Raw genomic sequence first — 20,038 nt, 5'->3', positions numbered from 1 at the left:
CCATAGACCCTGAAATTTGTCCAGAATTGCCGCTTCAATAGAAAATGACCGACTTCCTGTCTAATTTTGGGCATGGGTCCTTGAGTCCTGTTGTAAAAGAAGTGTCTACCCGATTTCGTGACGGTGAATCTGCTGTCGGTGGCAAATAAATGAAAACATTTCAGCAGGATCTATGCAGGTGCAGAGATTGGTGAGTTTTCAGGCATGTTGACGCCACCCAAAATTGCAATTCTTTCGGCACAAGAAAAATATAAACCAGGTTTTGGCAGACCTTTTGGATCCAAGGGGAGAAATGTTTTCGAGTACCCCTCATAATCCTCATGCCAACATAAACATAAATTACACGTGAACCCCTAAATGCCATGTGAATTCTTTATTTGTTGAGCATTTCACCCTAAATATTCCCCAGGGGTCTGAGAACCGCTGATATAGACAGCGATTCCCAGAGGACCTTTGCCTTTACGGTAATGATAATGCCAATGTGTCACTCGGTCCATTCAGCAAATGCATGCTTGTACAGAGTAGCCACTTTGAAGTGACAACCTGGGACTGTTTCTAATGGAAAGCTATAGACAAGCATGTTGTCTAATGTCCACCCTCGGTCCTGGCTGATGCCAACAAAGAGTAAGAGCTTGGAGCAAAAGGCAATTTGTCCACTGACAACACGCTCAAGCGGTCTTGACTGACCATGTCGTCCATGTGCCGCGCGCTCCCGTTGACGGACGGTTTGCCCTCAACGCCCACGCGGCTTCCGACGTCTGACCTGGATGTTGTAAAATGACTAACCTCAGTTACTTCTTGAACTTCTTCGTGCATCTTTCCTTCTGGAGATGTCCGCTCTTCGACTTTCTCATCGGCAGGGGGAATATCGTTTTTTGGAGAGCCGTTCATGTCTTCGGTTGATGTGGGCTCGACATCCAAGTGGAGCCCATTCTCGATGATTTCTGCGACAGTCTCAGGTTTGGTTCCTGACATGGTCGCCGCTCTCCACACACGTGTTGATCCAACCTTGTCTTCAACGAGACATTCTTCACTCTCATCTTCCTGTCTGAGCTTTGGTTCATTCTCGATTTTTGGTAGCATGTGTTTCAGGTGTTCATTGGACACCTTCTCCGAGTCGTCTTTCATGGAAAGGCTCTCAGGATGGGAATGAGCTTCGCGTTTGGTGTTACCTTCTTCCACGTGTTTTGGTGCCGCTTCCGTATGGGACAGCTCAAGTATTTTCGGAAACTCTGGAGACTGTCTGACATTCATGCTGACCCCCACGTCAGACCCCCTCATGTCTTCCAGAGGTTCAACGAAAGTCTCAAAGAAGTTGGATGCTTGATGCATTGTTAGCCAGTTGGTGACTAGCTCCGAACTGCTCGCTCTGGCCAGCACCTCTGGACTTTCTCCATGTGGGAGCTGATTGATGGATTGAGTATTTGACTGTGTTTTCGGTTGGAGAAGCATGCTTGCGTCTTCCTCCGAGGCCTCGCTGGCCTCCTCTGTCCTAGCTTCAGCCCTTTGCAACCTCACGGTGGAGACCATGTCCTTGCTTGGGAGTTTGGAAAACTCTTGCTCTTCCTCTTTGGATGATTTTTCAGCATCGTCGACAACTACAGATGATGGTTCAGCCTTGGTTTTAGGACTTTCTTTGATTTTCTCAACCTTGCTGTCGTGTCTGCTACTGTTTGGAGCATCAGACTCCGAGTCCTCTATTAAGTCAACTCCAGACGCTAGAGTTTCTAAGTTATTTTTATTACACTCAACCTCGGCATCACCTTCTAACGTGTGGACATCTCCAAATATTTCCATCTTTACCTCCAAGCCTTTGTGTTCAGGAGACTCTTCTTCAGGCTGTCGTTGTTCGATTTGCACTGAAGTCTTAGCATCACTTTTGTCCCCGTTAGCAATACTTGGTACTTGAGTGGACATCGCCCCGTTTTCAGCGTCAACTTTGCTCCTTTGACCATTTCCGATCATCTGAACTGTGTCTGCTTGCGTCTCTTCAGTCGTGCTCATTTCATTTGCTGCCTGAAAGACACCAACATTGTGCGTCACAATGTCTTCGTCCTCATGTCGTAAGTGCTCGTCTGACGTTTTCTCCGGTTCCTCTGCATCCTTGGATGTTTCTTGTCTTTCGTGTGTGTCAGCGGTGACGAGCTTCTCGCCTTCAGCTTCATCGGTTGTATGTATGCTTTTTTCAGCTTTAGTCTCGTGTTTGTGTTCACTTTCCTCCGATTTGTAAGCGATGGCTTCGTTTTTTTGGTCACTTTCCTTGGTCTCAGCATTAGTGAGTTCCTCGTCGCCCTCTTTAATCGTTACGGCTTTACTCTCTTCAGCTTCATTGTCATTTGTCTGTCTCATTTCACTTTCCTCCATGATGTCAGTGGTTGCTTTTTTTATGAAGTCACCATCTTCGGTATGAGCAGTAACAATTTCCTTATTTTTGTCTGTGATATCCTTACTTTGTTCATCTTCCTTGTCATTCCCGACCGCTTCACTTTGTGTCATGTCATCAGTGTTTGCTTTGCTCATTTCTTCGCCTTCCTTCTTCTGAGCATCAGCCATTTTCTCTTCTTCGTCTTTGTTTTCTTCAGCTTTGTTTTCATCTTCTTCTATTGCTTCAGTGTCTCCCTTATTATCGGTGATTGCTTTGTCTAGTTCTTCTCCTTCCTTGACCTCAGACATATTGAAATTCTCTTCTTTAAGCTTATCCGTCACAGCTTCAATTTCTTGAGTTTCATTCTCATCTTTCTCAGTGCCATTACTCTCTTCCGTAATATCTGTAGTTTCTTCGTTAATTTCTTCCCTTCCCTCTGCGGTAACGATTTTCTCTTCTTTGTCCTTATCCACCGCATCTTGCCTTTCTTCACCTTCCTCAGTTTGAGCAGTCGTAATTGCCTCATCTTTGTCTGTCACGTCTTTACTTTCTTCCGCTTGCTTCCCGTCTTGGTTTATCGCTTCCATTTTTTCTTCATTGTCTGTGTTTACTTCATCAGCCTTTTCTACGTGTACTTCTTCGGCCTCTATGCTCTTTACATGGAGACCCTCACCATTGTCTGTCTCAGTTTTTTCCAATTCACCAGCCTTATCTTCTTCACTGAGGGTTGCCACTGCTTCTTCGTTGTTGCTTTGTGTTTCAACTTTTGTGACCTCGGCAGTGTTTTCTTCCGCTTTATGGCTTTTCTCGGTCCAACTTCCGTCCTTTTCACTTCCCTCATTAGCCTTACTCGGTTTCTCATTCGGGTGGATTTTTTCTTCCTGTTCTTTACTGTGATCCTCACATTTTGTCACGAGATCGTCCCGTCCTTCACCAGTAGCCCCAATATCTCCTGATGCTTCATCCACCTCTTCCATTCTATTGCGCTCATCCTTTACGTCATCTTCTCTTGCCTCCAACAAGCCGTGTAAGTCCTCTGGTTTTACTTCAATTTCTGATCCTTCAGCTGTCTCTTCTGCCTTCGTTTCGGTTGTGTTGCTGGCCGGCTTCGCTTCCGCATCAGCATCCACAGTCGTCTTATCAATGGCGATAGCTGAAGCATTGTCTTGAGGCTCGCCTCGCTTCGTTTTCTCAGAATCACCTCCATCCTCTGCTACCTTCACCTCCTCCTGCTCCGTTGCTTTCACACTGTCTCCCATCTTGTCTTTGGAGATTTCAGAGTTCTCATGGGGTTCTTCTTGGCCTGCTTTAGTGTGTTCTTTTGTCTCAGACGCTTCCTCTAATTTAGATTCCGCCAGAAGCGCTCCTGCAAACGCACAGGAAGATGTCGTTTGGTATCTTTCTCTTCAACAAGCGTCTCGAGGCAACGTTTTAAAGAGGAATTCAATCTGGTACCCTTCTGGCCTTGATCTGTGGACGCCACCTCCTTCTCTTCGGCGCTTGTGTCACTCAACTCTGGCTCAGAACTGGACCGCAAATTCTGCAGTATGGCTTCGGCTAGCTTCTCCTGTACAGATTTGGCTTGGGAAAGAGAAAGATACACAGAAAATGCAATGATGACTGCAACTTACGGGACATTCAGGGAGGTTTGAAAAGAATAAGACCCAGTAAGGAAATAGGAAGCCACACCCACACAACACACGTAAGATCTTTAATGAGTGAGAGTAGCAAAGCATGCACAAAGACATGAAAATATGATTCAGCAAAAAATAAAACATTTACTAAAAATGCATGAAAGAAAACTGGAACAAAGTCAAATGTTCACATCCAGCATACATAGATAAGAGATTTCCATGTTGATAATCAAAGGAATGATTAAAGATGCGAACAATTTAAAGTCAGTCACAAATTCTGTTTAGTGTGTTCAGTAACTTGGAATAAAATAAAATAAAATTTCAAAGACAATCTCATACACGTTAAATGTGACACCAAAAACAATGCAAAGAAAGATATAACAAAATATAGAGGAAATATTTGGTGTGAAAATGTTATTTATTAAAATACAATATGAAATAAAACGAATAAAAATCTAATAATTAAAGAAAAAAATACCTTGAATAAAACTGCATACAAAAGGGAGACATAAATTCAGAGATATAATTGACCTTTTCCCACTATTTATTGTGTAAATGTACCCATACTAAACTTAACTCCAGTAATAGTTTTTTATATGGTCTCTGTAATTGACAGATTTTCCCCCGTTGCAGTTGGTTCTGGAACGTATCCCCGCAATGAATAGGGGTTCGCTGCATGCACTCCCATTTACTCACCCCTCTCCGGTTCCCCCGACTTGGTCCCATCTGCTGTCACCTCGCCCTCTGCGTTCTCTCCATAGGCCTCCCGGCTGTGCTCTTTCTCGCCGGTGTCAGAAACGTCGACTTCCGTGCTCGACTCGATAGCCGCGTCTTCTTCTTTCTCATCCGCCGTTTCATCCCGGAGGACGTCGTCGCTTTCTTCTGCTTCTTCGGGCAGTCTGGAGTCTTTGCCGGCGTCGACGTCGCTCTCCTCGCTGGAGCTGGAACTGGAAGGACGCCGGGCGTCGTCGTCTTCTGTGTGGGAGAAGCATTTATTACAACCCCAGTTCCAATGAAGTTGGGATGGGACGTTGTGTTAAACAAATCGTGTTCAACCTATATTTAATTGACTACACTACAAAGACAAGATATTTAATGTTCAAACTGATACACTTAACTTGGCGGGTCCATGATTGGGTAGAAAAGGAGCTTCCCTGAATTGCTCAGTCATTCACATTCACAAGCAAAGCTGGGGCGAGGATCACCTCTTTGTGAACGAGTGCGTGAGAAAATAGGACAATGTTCCTCAACGAACAATTGCAAGGAATTGAGGGATTTCATCAGCTACGGTCCATAATATCATCAAAAGGTTCAGAGAATCTGGAGAAATCACTGCATGTAAGCGGCGAGGCCAAAAACCAACTTTGAATGACCTTCGATCCCTCAGGCGGCACAGCATCAAAAACCGACATCAATGTGTAAAGGATATCACCGCATGGGCTAAGGAACACTTCAGGAAACCAATGTCAGTAAATACAGTTCGGCGCTACATCCGTAAGGGCAACTTGAAACTCTCGTATGCAAAGCAAAAGCCACTTATCAACAACACCCAGAAACGCCGCCGGCTTCTCTGGGCCCGAGCTCATCTAAGATGGACCGATGCAAAGTGGAAAAGTGTTCTGTGGTCCGACGAGTCCACATTTCAAATTGTTTTTGGAAATTGTGGACGTCGTGTCCTCCGGGCCAAAGAGGAAAAGAACCATCCGGACGGTTATGGACGCAAAGTTCAAAAGCCAGCATCTGTGATGGTATGGGGCTGTGTTAGTGCCAATGGCATGGCTAACTTACACATCTGCGAAGGCACCATTAATGCTTAAAGGTACATACAGGTTTTGGAGAAACATGCTGCCATCCAAGCCACATCTTTTTCATGGACCCCCCTGCTTATTTCAGCAAGACAATGCCAAACCATATTCTGCACGTGTTACAACAGCGTGGCTTTTGTAGTGTGGGTACTAGACTGGCCTGCCTGGACTCCAGACCTGTCTCCCATTGAAAATCTGTGGCGCATTATGGAGCGTAAAATACAACAACGGAAACTCCGGACTGTTGAACAGCAGAAGCTGTACATCAAGTAAGAATGGGAATGAATTCCACCTACAAAGCTTCAACAATTAGTGTCCTCATTTCCCAAACGTTTCTTAAATGTTGTTAAAAGAAAAGGTGATGTAACACAGTGGTAAACATGACCCTGTCCCAGCTTATTTGGTACGTGTTGTAGCCATACAATTCTAAATTCATGATTATTTGCTAAAAACATTAAGCTGATCATTTAGAACATTAAATATCGTGTCTTTTTAGTGTATTCAATTAAATATCAGTTGAACAAGAGTTGCAAACCATTGTATTCTGTTTTTATTTATGTTTAACACAATGTCCCAACTTCATTGGAATTGGGGTTGTATTACTATCCATAATAATATATAAATAAATAATATTTCTGGATCGTAGTGCTGTGTACAGGGTCTCATTTTAACCACCCATTGAAGTTGCCAGATAAATATATCTGGTTATCTCCTTGTATGTTCCTGTTTTTATGTTTTTTCCTCAGATAAACTCAAGAGTCAACGCACCGTCCCAGCCGTCATCTTCAGAGTCGGATGAAGTTTCATCTTTAGTCCGCGCGTCCGTTCCACTGGTCGGAGATGCTTTCTTGACACTGAATTCATCGGCGGCGGCGGCGGCGTCGTCTCCTTCAAAATCCTCTTCATAATCTACACGAGCCGCACGGGCCGTCGGTCATTCTGATTCATAACGTGTTGTTATCTTCATCATACCATCTCGGTGTTTGTCCTCTTGTTGTGGAGAGGTGCTCCCACACCGTCCCGAGTGGGATGTGCTCCCGTGCTCCTTGACGCTTTCTTCGGCCTCTTTGACCCTCTTGGGTGGAGGAGTGGGCATTTTGTCCAGCCCCATTGCGATTATGCACCTAAAACACATTAGACCAACGGCGTCAGACTTGTTTATCGCGGGCCACATCGGAGTTACGTTGCCCTCAGGGGAATGATTGTAATGCTTACATAGTGTGGGAAAATATATAGATCTATTTTTTTATTATACTTATTACGGTTCCTCCAGGGAAAATATATATTTATGAATCCCTCTCATTTTTTTAAACAAAGCTAAAATTAAAATCAAGTGGTTGAAATGACATTTGAGGAAATCTAAATTTAAAAAAATAAATAAATGAATAAAAATCAAGCATAAACTCCCACACATTTTTACTTTGGAAAACTACACGTTTTAGTTAAAAAAATATTGTGTTTGTTTTGTATGTGGTTATTGTTTTTCTTTTCTTTTCTTTTTTACACTGATGATATTTATTATGGTCCCTCAATGGGAAATTCAATTCAAAATTAAGAGGTTCAAATGAAATGTCTGAAAAATCTAAGATTAGAAAAATGTAACATAAAATCCCACAATTTTCAACTTCAGAAAATGTAAGATTTGTGCTTGATTCAACATTTCTTCATTGTATCATTAAATATTTTTCAATTTTCTTTTTTGCATGTATTATACTTCATACCTCAATAGGAAAACAAATTTAATAACAATTAAGCCATTTGAATGAAATTTAAAAAAAATATATAAAATCGAGCAAAAACTCCTAGAGTCTTTTTACTTGAGAAAACTAAAAGAGCAAAATTGAGGAAATAAATAAATCAATAAACTCCAATCAAAATCAATGCGTGTCGATGGACAATTAAAAATAAACAAACAAACAAGCATGAAATCCCACAAGCTACTTAACGATAGAACCACAAGCTTTTCTTTAACTCTGTAGGAGACATACTGTGGTTAAATGTTTCTTTCATTTTGTAAAATACATTATTCTTATTTCAATGCCTCATGGGGCAATAAAAAATAAGCAATCCAAAATGTAAATAAACTATAATTCAAATCAAACTATTGAAATGATTTCTTTTTATTTTTGTTTTTTTTTTTTTTTGAAAGAGAAAAATTGAGTGAACTAAAAATGCTGACAATGAAACCGCGCCCTCACTTGTAGCAGGGCGAGGCCCGCTCTACGGCGCTGAAGCCGAAGTGCCCGTGCCTGCCGCCCAGTCTCGGGCCTCGTCTGCGCTTGAACTCGCAGCACGAGCTGAGCCGCTCCACTTGCAGGCCGTTCAGGAAGAACGTCAAGCTGAAGGGGAAACCTCGATGTCGTCTCGACACAAACTGGAACGTCTCTGAGGTGACGACGACGGGCCGAGGGTTACGGGAATTGACATGGAATCATATACTAATACAAATACTTTCTGAGTCAAGGTGTATGTAAAGTGCATACACCTTGACTCAGAAAGTATTTGTACCTTGTTAGGTCCCGCCACTGACCTCCCTCGTGGAGCTTGCCCTTGTACACGCACAGGTTCTCGCCTCCGCAGTGTTGCTGAAACACTTTCACCTCGTCCCTCCGGTCCTCCGAGTCGTGGGAGAGACGCACCGATTTGCCAAAATACACCATGGTGACGCACACTCTGCTCTGGGCCACTGAAGTCCTCAGGGAGGGCTGCTCCTGCAGTCACACAACACGCTTGGTTGACGCTTTCTTATCTTACACCAAAACGTACAGTGCCGTGAAAAAGTATTCCAATGAAGTTGGGACGTTGTGTTCATCATAAATAACAACAGAATACAATGATTTGCAAATCCTGTTCAACCTATATTGAATTGAATACACTACAAAGACAAGATATGTAATGTTCGAACTGATCAACTTGATTGTTTTTAGCCAATAATCATGAACTTGGAATTTTATGGCTGCAACACGTTCCAAAAAAGCTAAACTAATTGTTGACGCTTTGTAGGTGGAATTCTTTCCCATTCTTGCTTGATGTACAGCTTCAGCCGTTCAACAGTCCGGGGTCTCCGTTGTCGTATTTTACGCTTCATAATGCGCCACACATTTTCAATGGGAGACAGGCCTGGACTGCAGGCAGGCCAGTCTAGTACCCGCACTCTTGTACTACGAAGACACGCTGTTGTAACACGTGCAGAATGTGGTTTGGCATTGTCTATGAAAAAGACGTTGCTTGGATGGCAGCATATGTTTCTCCAAAATCTGTATGTACCTTTCACCATTCATTGGAATTGGGGTTGTAGAACAGAATTTGTTTTCTTGCCAGAGACAACAAAGACAACTCGTTCACCTGACCTCATTGGCGTCGACCGCACTGGAGACGGTGGTGGTGCGCAGCAGTCGACGGCCCCAGAGATTAGGAGTGCCGCTGGGAGCGTAGCCGGGCCCTCTGGCTTTCCTCTTGGTGGCGGGAGGTAGCGGCGTGACAAAGTTGTTGATGACCGGCAGGCAGTAAGGTGAGACGCCCAACGGGGGATCCCACGGGGTTGTCTCGCGTTTCCTCGACTGCCTCTCCGTCTGGAAGGGAGGGAAGGCTGCGTTGTGTTTGACCAGTACTATGCAAGATTCTGAATTTGCGACCCAAATTCTAATATTATTTTCCATTAAATTGTATGAATTTCTTTCCAACTTTTTTTATTGTCTTTGTTTTGGAGCATTTCTCCTGACTACACTGCTTCCAGTACGTGTACGCGGACGTTAGATGTTTTTTGTCCAATCAGATTTCATCCTATCTCTGTGTTGCCTTGTCAATCTAATCTGCCCAGTGCCTTCAGAATCAGTACTGCTGACCCATGTGACTCAAACTATTTAAGCAATCAGATTTCCAATTCGTCCTCACATGAGGTCAGCATTTTTACATCCTCTGATTGGTTCGTCAGAGCAAAACTTTGACTAGCAAAACACATCTGTAGCGATCTGCAGTCCTATTTTTTTTCGGAAATATCGTGCTATTTTTCCGAGAATAAAGGTAACTATTACAGAATAAAATGTGTCATGATAATAATGAGATTAAAGTTGTATTTTTGAAATTTGCTGGTTAAAATATGACTTTCTTCCCTCGTTAAACTTTGACATCGTAATTTTACGACTTTAGCTTGAAAAAGTACAAGTTTACCCTCGTAAGCTTACGACTTTTTATCCCGACCCAAAAAAACTGTACGTCTTTGTTCTTGTAAAGATGACTACTTATGTTTTCTTGGGGGACAAAAAATACGACTTCGCCCTCAAGTTTTCTTTCCTCAATATGACTTTGTTATCATAACATTTCAACTTTTCCCAACACAAATCGGCAACTTTTCAATTCCTATGGCATTTAGGGAACACAAGGTAGTTATATTTATATCTGATTTAGGATTGTGAGTGGTCCTTGCAAAAAAATATGACTTGACGAAATATAACTACATTTATGACTTTTTGACTCTACTCGACTCTACTCTACTCGACTCTACTCTACTGATATCTCCAAAAGCGTGTTTTACTTTGGTGGGATTGTTGTATAAAAGCAGTCAGGTGTGTTTTTGAGTTGGTCTCACGGTGCAGTTGAACGGCGGGTGGTCGTCACTGAGTGCCTGCTGGACTCTTTGAGGGGAGCTGCGCTTATTGCTGCCGCTGCGGATGGGCTTCAAGCGCGCGGGCCGCTGCATCTTTCCCGGAGCCGTGTTGGGTCGAGACGAGCACGGCTGCGCACACGAACGGCACGAATAGCAAATATGCGGAGGAACACTACTGGTTTGGTTCCTGAAGTCAAAAAGTCCAGACTCTGAAATGTACTGTCAAAATGAATTCTTGCGATCATTTAAATACGACCTTTTAATCACCTAGCTTAAATGCTAACAAAACTACATGTCACGTTTTACTTTTGTACTTATGCACATTTAAGCATCTGTACTTTAAAAAAAAAAAACTTTTACGTAAGGATTTGATGGAAATCTATTACAATACTTTTTTTTTTTTTAAGTCTCTGCACTTCTACTTAAGTGTGACTACTTTTGCCACCTCTTTGGACTCACAGACTCTGAGGATCCGCAGTGAGCGCCCAGCGGTCCCGAGTGCTGTTTCCTGACAGCCCTCGCACCCGCGGGTGGGCGTGGCGACATCATTGCGACGTCGTCTTCAAATCGCTTTGTGCGCTCCACCTTCAAAACCACAGCAGTGTGCGGTATGCATCAACCCCGTTTATCGCGGAGACACAATAGTTGAAAGATGATATATATGAAAAATAAAATTCAATCATGTATTTTTACACTTACTTACAGTTATTTATCACAGTTAATCTACTGTATCGCAGATTTTGAAAGGTCCCATGTCGTTTTTTATTGAAATCATCTTTGATGTCCTTTTATCGTGTTAGGAAATTGGGCTTGAAAATGGCCAGAATGTCCTTTTTCAAGCTATCCAAGTTGGTTATGCTGGCAGTTCAATCTGCAGGATTTGTCATTAATATTCGACATGTAAATTATGTCTAATCTTCCCAATTTAAATATGCAAAGGAGCTGCGATCTGATTGGCCCACGGCGATATCTCGACAGCCAAGTGCAACGGATCCTTCGATATGGTGTCTTACCATCGCATAACTACATCACTTGTATGTATAATATATAGCTATACACAGTATATTGGGTTAGTTTTACAATTATACAATATAGTATACTTCCAATAATACTATATTTATGATTTCATATGTACTTGTGCCTAGAAAGCAAAGCGTCGAGAGTCTCTGTCACTGAAAGACACGGATGCAGTCAGTGAATGAGGCGACAGCCAACAGCCTCTCAAAATAGCCGCTTCTTCCTTGACAATCGCACCACGTTTTTAGGGTTCAATTAAAAAAATAATACAGTACAGTTTATTGTAAGTGGAGCCTTAAAACCCCTTTGCAGGGTCGCAGTTTCTTCGTTGCAGCACGCCGGTAGATGCGCGGCGCCCATTCGCTTGGTGTGCGTCGACGAGTCGCCAACTCATTTTTTCGCGGTGGTCCACTTCAGTTGCTTTTCTCAGTTTAAACATGTTTTAAAAGTGTGCAAGGGCTAAAACAATCATTTCCCCCCCCCCAAAAAATGGTGGTGGATCTGGATGGAGCGCGATAAACGGGCGTTCACTGTACACGCGCCAAATGAAGTCGACCCGGAGACGTCAAGCGGCATTGACATGCAAATGACTCACCTTCATCTTGTGCACTCGCTCCCTCCTGGCAAACTCCTCCAGTTTTCTTTTCATCTCCATCTGATGGAGACGCTGCGAGGGAAAGGGCCGCAAATTAGCACGGCGCCCATGGTGCCGCACGGCGCCGGTGAATTGTTTTTGTGTCTGGGACATCGTGTCGCGACCCCCTCCGGCCCACCCACCTCCATCTCCAGCACCTTGAGCAAAATGGCCTGGGCCAGGCACTCTCTGACGTGTCTCTGGTGGGCCCTCTGGAGCAGCTTGCGTTTGTACTCTTTGTCCGGAACGATACGCCCGCTCCGGGTGACCTGAGGGGCGACAACGCTCGCAACGCTCTGCAGCTGAATTCAAACTCAGAACGTCCATCGACGCAGTGTTTCATTAAAGCCAGTGGTAGGGAGTAACCTAACAATATTTGAGAACAGATGACTCTTTACTTTGTCAAAATAGGCTTGTTTCTTTTTTTTCCAATTCTGTGGATGATGAGGTGACAGAAAAAAATATATGTTGGTACCTTGATTCACCTGTGCCAAAATGATAAATTAGCAAATGCAGTGGAGCCCCACTATTCGTGGGGGATAGGGACCCGACTGCTAATTGCCAAAATCTGCGAATAATTGACGCTCATTATAAGTTCCTTTTTTTTTTTTTTTCCTGGAAAAAAAAACACACAGATGAGTGGAAAATTGTGTCAAAATGAGTCTATTTGCGTCCTTTTTACATTGTGTCATCTTCGTTACTTTTAGTAACCTTTTGGATAAATTGCACTTGCCAGAGTCGTTTCAATGCAAGACACTTTTTACTTTTACTTATGTTTGGTAAAAAGAAACGCTGCATCACCACAAGCTACATTCTGCTACATTCCGCTTTTTGTAGCTGGAAAATAGCTGTCGTGACGGCAAATCGGGTTTCTAAGATACTAAGCATCCTTTGTACGCAAGTGAAGAACGTGACTAGAATCCTACAAGTGCTATTGGCTACATTCGATCAGCTTGTCATCCTTTATTATTCCCATGACGTACCAATCCGGCTCTCTGCAAGTGTTTCCTGATGCGAGCGCTGCTGAAGTAGCCAGTCAGGTGTTTGTCTGTCAGGCTATTGTAGGCTGAAATAAGCCTGCGGGAGAGAAACAAAAAAGGATAAACAATCCTGCAAAACATATTTTGCATCAGGCTAAAATAAGCTATTTTATTATTCTTTTTTTTTTTTTTAAATACAATCCCAATTCCAATGAAGTTGGGACGTTGTGTTAAACCTAAATAAAAACAGAATACAATGATTTGAAAATCATGTTCATGTTTAATTGAATACGCTACAAAGACAAGATATTTCATGTTCAAACTGATCAACTTGATTGTTTTGAGCAAATAATCATGAACGTAGAATTTTATGGCTGTCGGGACAGGCTCATGTTTACCACGGTGTTACGTCACCTTTTCTTTGAACAACATTCAATAAACGTTTGGGAACAGAGGACACTAATTGTTGATGTTTTGTAGGTGGAGTTCTTTCCATTTCTTGCCTGATGTACAGCTTCAGCTGTTCAACAGTCCGGGGTCTCCGTTGTCGTATTTGACGCTTCATAATGCGCCACACATTTTCAATGGGAGACAGGTCTGGACTGGAAGCCACGCTGTTGTAACACGTGCACAATGTGGTTTGCCATTGTCTTGCTGAAATAACCAGGGGCGTCCATGAAAAGGACGTTGCTTGGATGGCAGCATAGGTTTCTCCAAAACCAGTATGTACCTTTCAGCATTAATGGTGCTTTCACAGATGTGTAAGTTAGCCATGCCATTGGCACTAACACAGCCCCATACCATCACAGATGCTGGCTTTTGAACTTTGCGTCCATAACTGTCCGGATGGTTCTTTTCCTCTTTGGGCCGGAGGACACGACGTCCACAATTTCCAAAAACAATTTGAAATGTGGACTCGTTGGTTCACAGAACACTTTTCCACTTTGCGTCGGTCCATCTTAGATGAGCTCGGGCCCAGAGAAGCCGGCGGCGTTTCTGGGTGTTGTTGATAAATGGCTTTTGCTTTGCACAGTAGAGTTTCAAGTTGCAATTACGGATGTTCGGCCTTGCTGCTTACATACAGTGATTTCTCCAGATACTCTTTACCTTTTGATGTTATTATGGACCGTAGATGATGAAATCCCTCAATTCCTTGCAATTGTACATTGAGGAACATTGTCCTTAAACTGTTGGACTATTTTCTCACGCACTTGTTCACAAAGAGGTGAACCTCGCCCCATCTTTGCTTGCAATTCAGGGAAGCTCCTTTTCTACCCAATCATGGCACCCACCTGTTCCCAATTAGCCTGTTCACCTGTGGGAGGTTCCAAACAGGTGTTTGATGAGCATTCCGCAACTTTTTCCGTCTTTTTTGCCACCTGTCCCAGCTTTTTTTGGAACGTGTTGCAGCCATAAAATTCCATGTTAATAATTATTTGCTAAAAACAATCCAGTTTATCAGTTTGAACATTCAATATCTTGTCTTTGTAGTGCATTTGATTAAATATAGGTTGAACATGATTTGCAAATCATTGTATTCTGTTGTTATTTATGTTTAACACAACGTCCCAACTTCTTTGGAATTGGGGAGAAAAGTGGAAGGACTTTGTTCCTGTGTATCGCCCTTTACCGTTGCAGATTTTTTGTTTTGTTCTTGTCTCGCATAATTTGCCAATTCCCATGATTTTGAGTGTGTGCTGTCTTTTTTTGTGTGGTAAAATAAATGCTTCGTAGCCTAAAACATTGAACATGTAAAAAAGAAAAACAATTATTACAAGGAATCCAATAGTACATAGTGTACTGTACTAGTAATACCATTCTACTGTGCATTACTGTATGTTTAAGAGTTTAAAAGGTGTTTAAGAGTATGCGAAGTGTTTATGAGATTATGGTAGCGGCTGATAGGAGTGTGGGGAAGATTAATAAGGAGAGGAGAGGGGAGGTTCATACAGCTTTAAAATACTGTATGTATAAATAATCCCAAAAGTATGTGGTCTCTACTTTGCGGATTTCACCTATTGCGGGGCTGGTCTGGCGCATAATGTCTATATCATATAATAATAATGAGAACTATAATAATAATAATAAATAATATAATAATAAATGGGGGATTATTGTATTTGAGCATTGCTTGTTTGTTCAATTCCAATCCTGCACAGCTTTTTCTGTTTTTTTTTTTTGTACCAAGCTCATGGTCGCTGTCGTGTTTGTTACAGGTGTCTGATTGCATGCACGCATTTGAGGAGCTGACACACTTGACCCCCGTCGGCCTCTCTATTGTGCACCTGGATTGTCTTTTATGTGGCACCGTGTCGCTCTCGGCAGCTCTCGATGGCCGGATGCTCTCTGGAGACCGTCGTTGGCGAAGCGCGGCGATCCGACAGTTCGCGTCCATTGTTGGGTTGACGCTCAGTCATTCACACGTCTTAATTTTGCACCACAAATCCTTTGTTTTTCTTATTATTCCACCAGTTTGGGCCGTTATAGTCCTTCCACTCTTCTCCACCGATTCAAACCATTCCAACTTCAAACTACAATAGTCACTTTATTCAGGACATATTGCGAACTATTTTCCATATTCCCCAAATTACTACTTTTCCCCAAATTCCACATTTTCCAGCAAAATAATTTGCACTGAAATGAATGGAGACGTCCAACTTTAAATTAACAGACGGGGCCGGGGATTGAACCCCGGTCCTCAGAGCTGCGAGGCAGACGCTCCAACCAGTTGTCCACCGTGCCGCCACAACTTATTCAACCATCTCAAAGTATTCCAACACTCGACTGTCCAGCTCATTTAGGACTTCTTGGGAACAATTTGCAACGAGGCACCTCACTCTATCTGAACACGGAAGAAAAGGGCGCACCGCAGCCAAGTGGAGAATGTGGAGTATCTTTATCCGACCATGTGGTCGCTCATCGTCCTTTCTCGCAGTTTCTTCTTTTCTCCCCGAACGGGGTTTAGAGTTTTCCCTTGCCCAGTTGAGGCGTTTGGATCCGGGAATTCCGTTGATCTTGGTCAACTGTGGGCCCGCGGAGGCCTTTCAGAGTCTTTTGTGACGAAGGGCTTTACGAATAAACTTGACTTGACCGTTAAATCGTCCCGACAAAGTACAATTTGGCAACCTGATGAAGTGAAGAATGAATCCCGCAAGAGATTTACTGATGAAAATGGGTGTCCCAATACTTACTACAATACTTCACTTCCATTCTGGTGTCATTTACAGTCGAATCGACACTTCTACTTTTCTTTTCTTTTTAAAAAAAAAATATATATATATATATATATATATACATATATACATATATACACATGAGTGTCTGTACTTCTACTTAAGTACCGAGTACGTTTGTCACCTTGGCAAGCCACTCACAACACAGTAAAAAAAAAAAAAAAACTAAAGTGAATGTGTGGTCCAAACTAAAAGAACTGATAGTGACTCAGCAAATCAAGTAGCACGTACCCGGTGCTGAAGTGACTCATGGTGCTCGTTCGCTCGCCGTCTCTTTCAAATCTGACACCGGCGTGAAGGCGACTCGACCCCGGCGGACTTGTTACGGTGCACAGAATTCTCATCTGATCCCGAACGGAGCTCCTGCCTTACTTCTACCGGAGTGCAAGCGGTGACACGGGGCGGTTGCCATGGGAGACCACATGACAATGCTGCAAACCAGGCTGGTTTCCACTTACACACACACACACACACAGAGTCCCACTCACTTCAAACAACACCCATATTTACAACCTCAATCGTAACATTTGTTCCATGAAAGTGTTTGAATTCATTCCCAACAGTCTCTGCTCTTCATTTCGTAGCGTTTCTCTTGGCTGTAGTGCTTCCAGTACATTATTTTTTGATTTGCTTTTTTTTTTTTTTTTTTTGCCCAATCAGAGTTGAGCCTGTATGTTTTGCTACGTCAATCTCATCTGTGGCTCAGCATCGCTCTTGCTGGCACATCATAATAATCGAAGCTGTTTTGGCAGATTTCAAATTCCTCCTCACAGGCCCGTGATGACAATTGGTTCTATGGATCGATACAAATGAACAAAATGGCTGAATTATCATTATTACAATTCATCTAACTGTAATTTGTGTAATTGTAAAATATCATCATTATATTTTATGTATGTAACTGTAACATCTATATAATAATAATAACTATATTATTATTATTATTATTATTAAAGGGTCATAACACACAATAAAATATGCAAATGTGTGACCAAAATTAAGAAGAAAAAAAACTAGGACGCTCACCTAGAGCTTGTTTATAATTATTCGTTTTTCTAACCTATATTTTCAAAATACTACTACTACTATTACTCCCCCAAAAAAATAACTTCCCACTTCCTTGTGGTTACACATGAATGAAGATTGCAGGTCCTCTGAGGCCCTCTAGAGGACATAAGGGAAATTACAAAGCCTTAATTTTTACAAGAAACTTATTTTTTTCATTGTTGGCCGTTATGATTTTGTATTAATCGCCTCATCATATTATTACATGAAAATCCTGGATACTTCAAGACCGTATTAAAAAAAAAAAAAAAAAAAACATTTGTTACAATAATTTTACACCTTAACACATTTTAAAGCCATCTCAACTTAGAACATCTGCTAAACACACTCCAAACATATTTGAACACGTAAAAAATGCGAGAATAAAACGTTTGTTACTGTTCTCGCAGCATTCAAAAACACAAGAGATTGGCGGATTGCTAGTTTTGAAATTAGAAGTAAAGGAAACTAGTGAGTTCAACTACTGTGGGATTTATTTTTAAAAAGGTGTCGGTCACAAAACTGCTTGCAATATTTCAACATTATTAAGAAGTGAAGACAATTTACTCGCGTATCAAATAAAGAAAAAGAAGAAAGGCGCGAGGGAGGAAATGAATGACGGAAAGAAGGAAGAAAAGTAGGTTGAAGCCAAGGAAGGAAGGATGCAAGGATGCAGGTCTGAGGGAAGGAAGGCAGAAAAGTAGGTTTCAGCAAAAGGAAGGATTGAAGTAAGAGATTGGCAAAATATTGTCTGGTAAGTTATTACTATGAGAGTGATTGTTTATTTATTCATTGTCTTGGATTGTATGACCACAGGGGGCAAAAGTACTCACACCTTTTCACTTTGTACTTAAGTGCAAAGGTTTTAAAAAAATGAAGTTTTACTGACAACTATATACAATACCCGTCGACGTTGTGTATTAGCTTTGCCTTAGGGAAGTCGGCTTAGCTTAATGCTAACAAACACTGCGACCCCATTGGTGGGCTAATGAACAGCATCGCTGTCGTGGCGTTATAACCCTTAAAGCAACAGATATATGAACACAAGTGACGGAGCAACACATGTACACAGATCATATCATGAGACTCGCAGACATATATTCTTTATCCTCTGCAAAGAAGAACTAATACTACTGCAGTTTATGTAGGAGTTGTGACCATCTCTATGTGGAGTGGACCCCCTCATATTTGCGTTCCTGCATTCTTGAATGGACAGATTTTTTATTTGTGGAAAAACCTGCTTGTTCATTTAATGTTTTTTTTTTTTTTATCCAATCCCCTGCTTATTTGCATGTTTTGTGTGTGTGTGTGTGTGTTTTTTTTTTTTTTTTTATGAGGAAGGTGCAAAAGCCTATTTAATCACAGGGCAAGCAGCGGCGGTAGAGGCTGGTGGAAATTGAGACAGATACGCGTTGAACGGTCCCGCTAAACACAGTAATCAAGTCGGCGAGCCTTAAAATAACAATTAGCCACCCAAAAAAAAGACGGCTGATTATGAAATTCCGTTCAGGGAAAAAAAAAGATTCCCGACTGTCGACGGGGGAAGATCTCTGGGAGTCCTACGGCTTTGGTGATGGAAGGGAGGGGGTATAGTTTTTGCAATCAGCGTTAAATAGAGCCGTTTTGTGGCTGTTTGATTGTCAAGTGGGCCATTACTTGTTGATAAGAGCACTTTTTTCCACTCATGCCGCCCTGATTGGGGCTGAGCGCGCTGCTTCCCGCCAGCGCGCCGTCCGACGCAATCAGGACCCTTTCTCAGCCCACTGCCATTTTCACTGCTGTGATTTCCACCCATGGTTCCCCCCTCCACAACCCAAAGCCCCCTACTCAGACGAGCACCCCCTCAGCCCCACCACCACCACCACACTCCTCCCCTTCAGATTCAATGAGTAGCCATTTACAGCAAGGAGAAAAGGTCACGCCAATCTGCTTGTGTCAATTGTAAACTAACCCGAGTCGACCTGATTTCAATAAACTAAACGATATGAAGCCAAGTGCGCGTGTAAGGAACGAAATAAAGAGAGCGTCAGTGGTCAAAAGTTTCTCACACGCTCATTTTTTTAAGCGATTGCTGTTTTGGTGGGTTTTTACAGAATACAGCCAAGTCAGAATTTAGACTTGCAGTGCCACCTTTTTCCGCAACAGGTCGGCCGGAAGACATGCTACGAAATTAACAGCAAGAAGAAGAGACAGAAAAGGTCCCCTACTAAACTTCAGTAGTTGTCGTCGTTCCCTCAGAGTGGAGAGACTATATGCCTGTGAGTATTCGTGTATGATCTGTTTGTGTGTGTTTCTGCTACGTGGCTTGTAGAAGCCCAGAACCTAATAACGGCGCATGAACGTAATAAATTGTCCCTTTTTTTTTTTTTTTTTTTTTTTTTTTTTATGTAATAGGCCCATAACGTAATAACTGGCCAACAACGTAAGAAAAGTCCTGAACCTATAACGTCCACTACGTTTGGAGATAGTTTGAAAGGCGAAGGAGCAGCAGACATAACTAGAGAACATGCTAACCATTAAGTTAAATAGACAATCGTGTTGCGAGAGGGACAGTTATATCCAAAAATCAAATTTCATTCAAGAGATATTTGTATATTATTATTGCAAAGAATTTGCAATATATACTGTATATCTATCATTCATTTCGTCTAACGAAAGCCTACTAGCTTAATGCTAACACATAATGTGAAATGCCAACAATGAGTTAACAGAAATTAGCA

The 20,038-nt window shown here is 42.3% G+C and overlaps 1 protein-coding gene across 6 annotated transcripts; it reads right to left on the bottom strand.

The window, feature by feature from the left end:
• Positions 1 to 358: 358 nt before the first annotated feature.
• erich3 (glutamate-rich 3) lies at positions 359 to 16,725 on the bottom strand. Of its 6 annotated transcripts, XM_061780121.1 has the most exons (14): positions 16,506 to 16,724; positions 13,045 to 13,138; positions 12,205 to 12,330; positions 12,023 to 12,094; positions 10,870 to 10,995; positions 10,393 to 10,539; positions 9,155 to 9,376; positions 8,335 to 8,515; positions 8,003 to 8,189; positions 6,777 to 6,928; positions 6,573 to 6,713; positions 4,696 to 4,974; positions 3,821 to 3,946; positions 359 to 3,731 (listed from the first exon to the last, which is right to left on the bottom strand). In XM_061780121.1, the coding sequence occupies exons 1-14, from the start codon at positions 16,616 to 16,618 to the stop codon at positions 586 to 588; spliced, it is 5,112 nt and encodes a 1,703-aa protein (XP_061636105.1). In that variant the 5' UTR covers positions 16,619 to 16,724; the 3' UTR covers positions 359 to 585. The 6 variants fall into 6 exon arrangements, with proteins under 6 accessions (XP_061636105.1, XP_061636107.1, XP_061636106.1 ...); XM_061780123.1 differs by lacking the exon at positions 10,393 to 10,539 and having other exon boundaries at positions 16,506 to 16,725; XM_061780122.1 differs by lacking the exon at positions 10,870 to 10,995 and having other exon boundaries at positions 16,506 to 16,723.
• Between the last annotated feature and the right edge of the window lie 3,313 nt (positions 16,726 to 20,038).

Source organism: Phyllopteryx taeniolatus, chromosome 7 (assembly GCF_024500385.1).
Source record: "Phyllopteryx taeniolatus isolate TA_2022b chromosome 7, UOR_Ptae_1.2, whole genome shotgun sequence".
Classification (NCBI taxonomy): Eukaryota; Metazoa; Chordata; class Actinopteri; order Syngnathiformes; family Syngnathidae; genus Phyllopteryx; species Phyllopteryx taeniolatus.
Note: the sequence above shows the minus strand (reverse complement) of the source record. Positions and strands in the feature narration are given on the sequence as shown.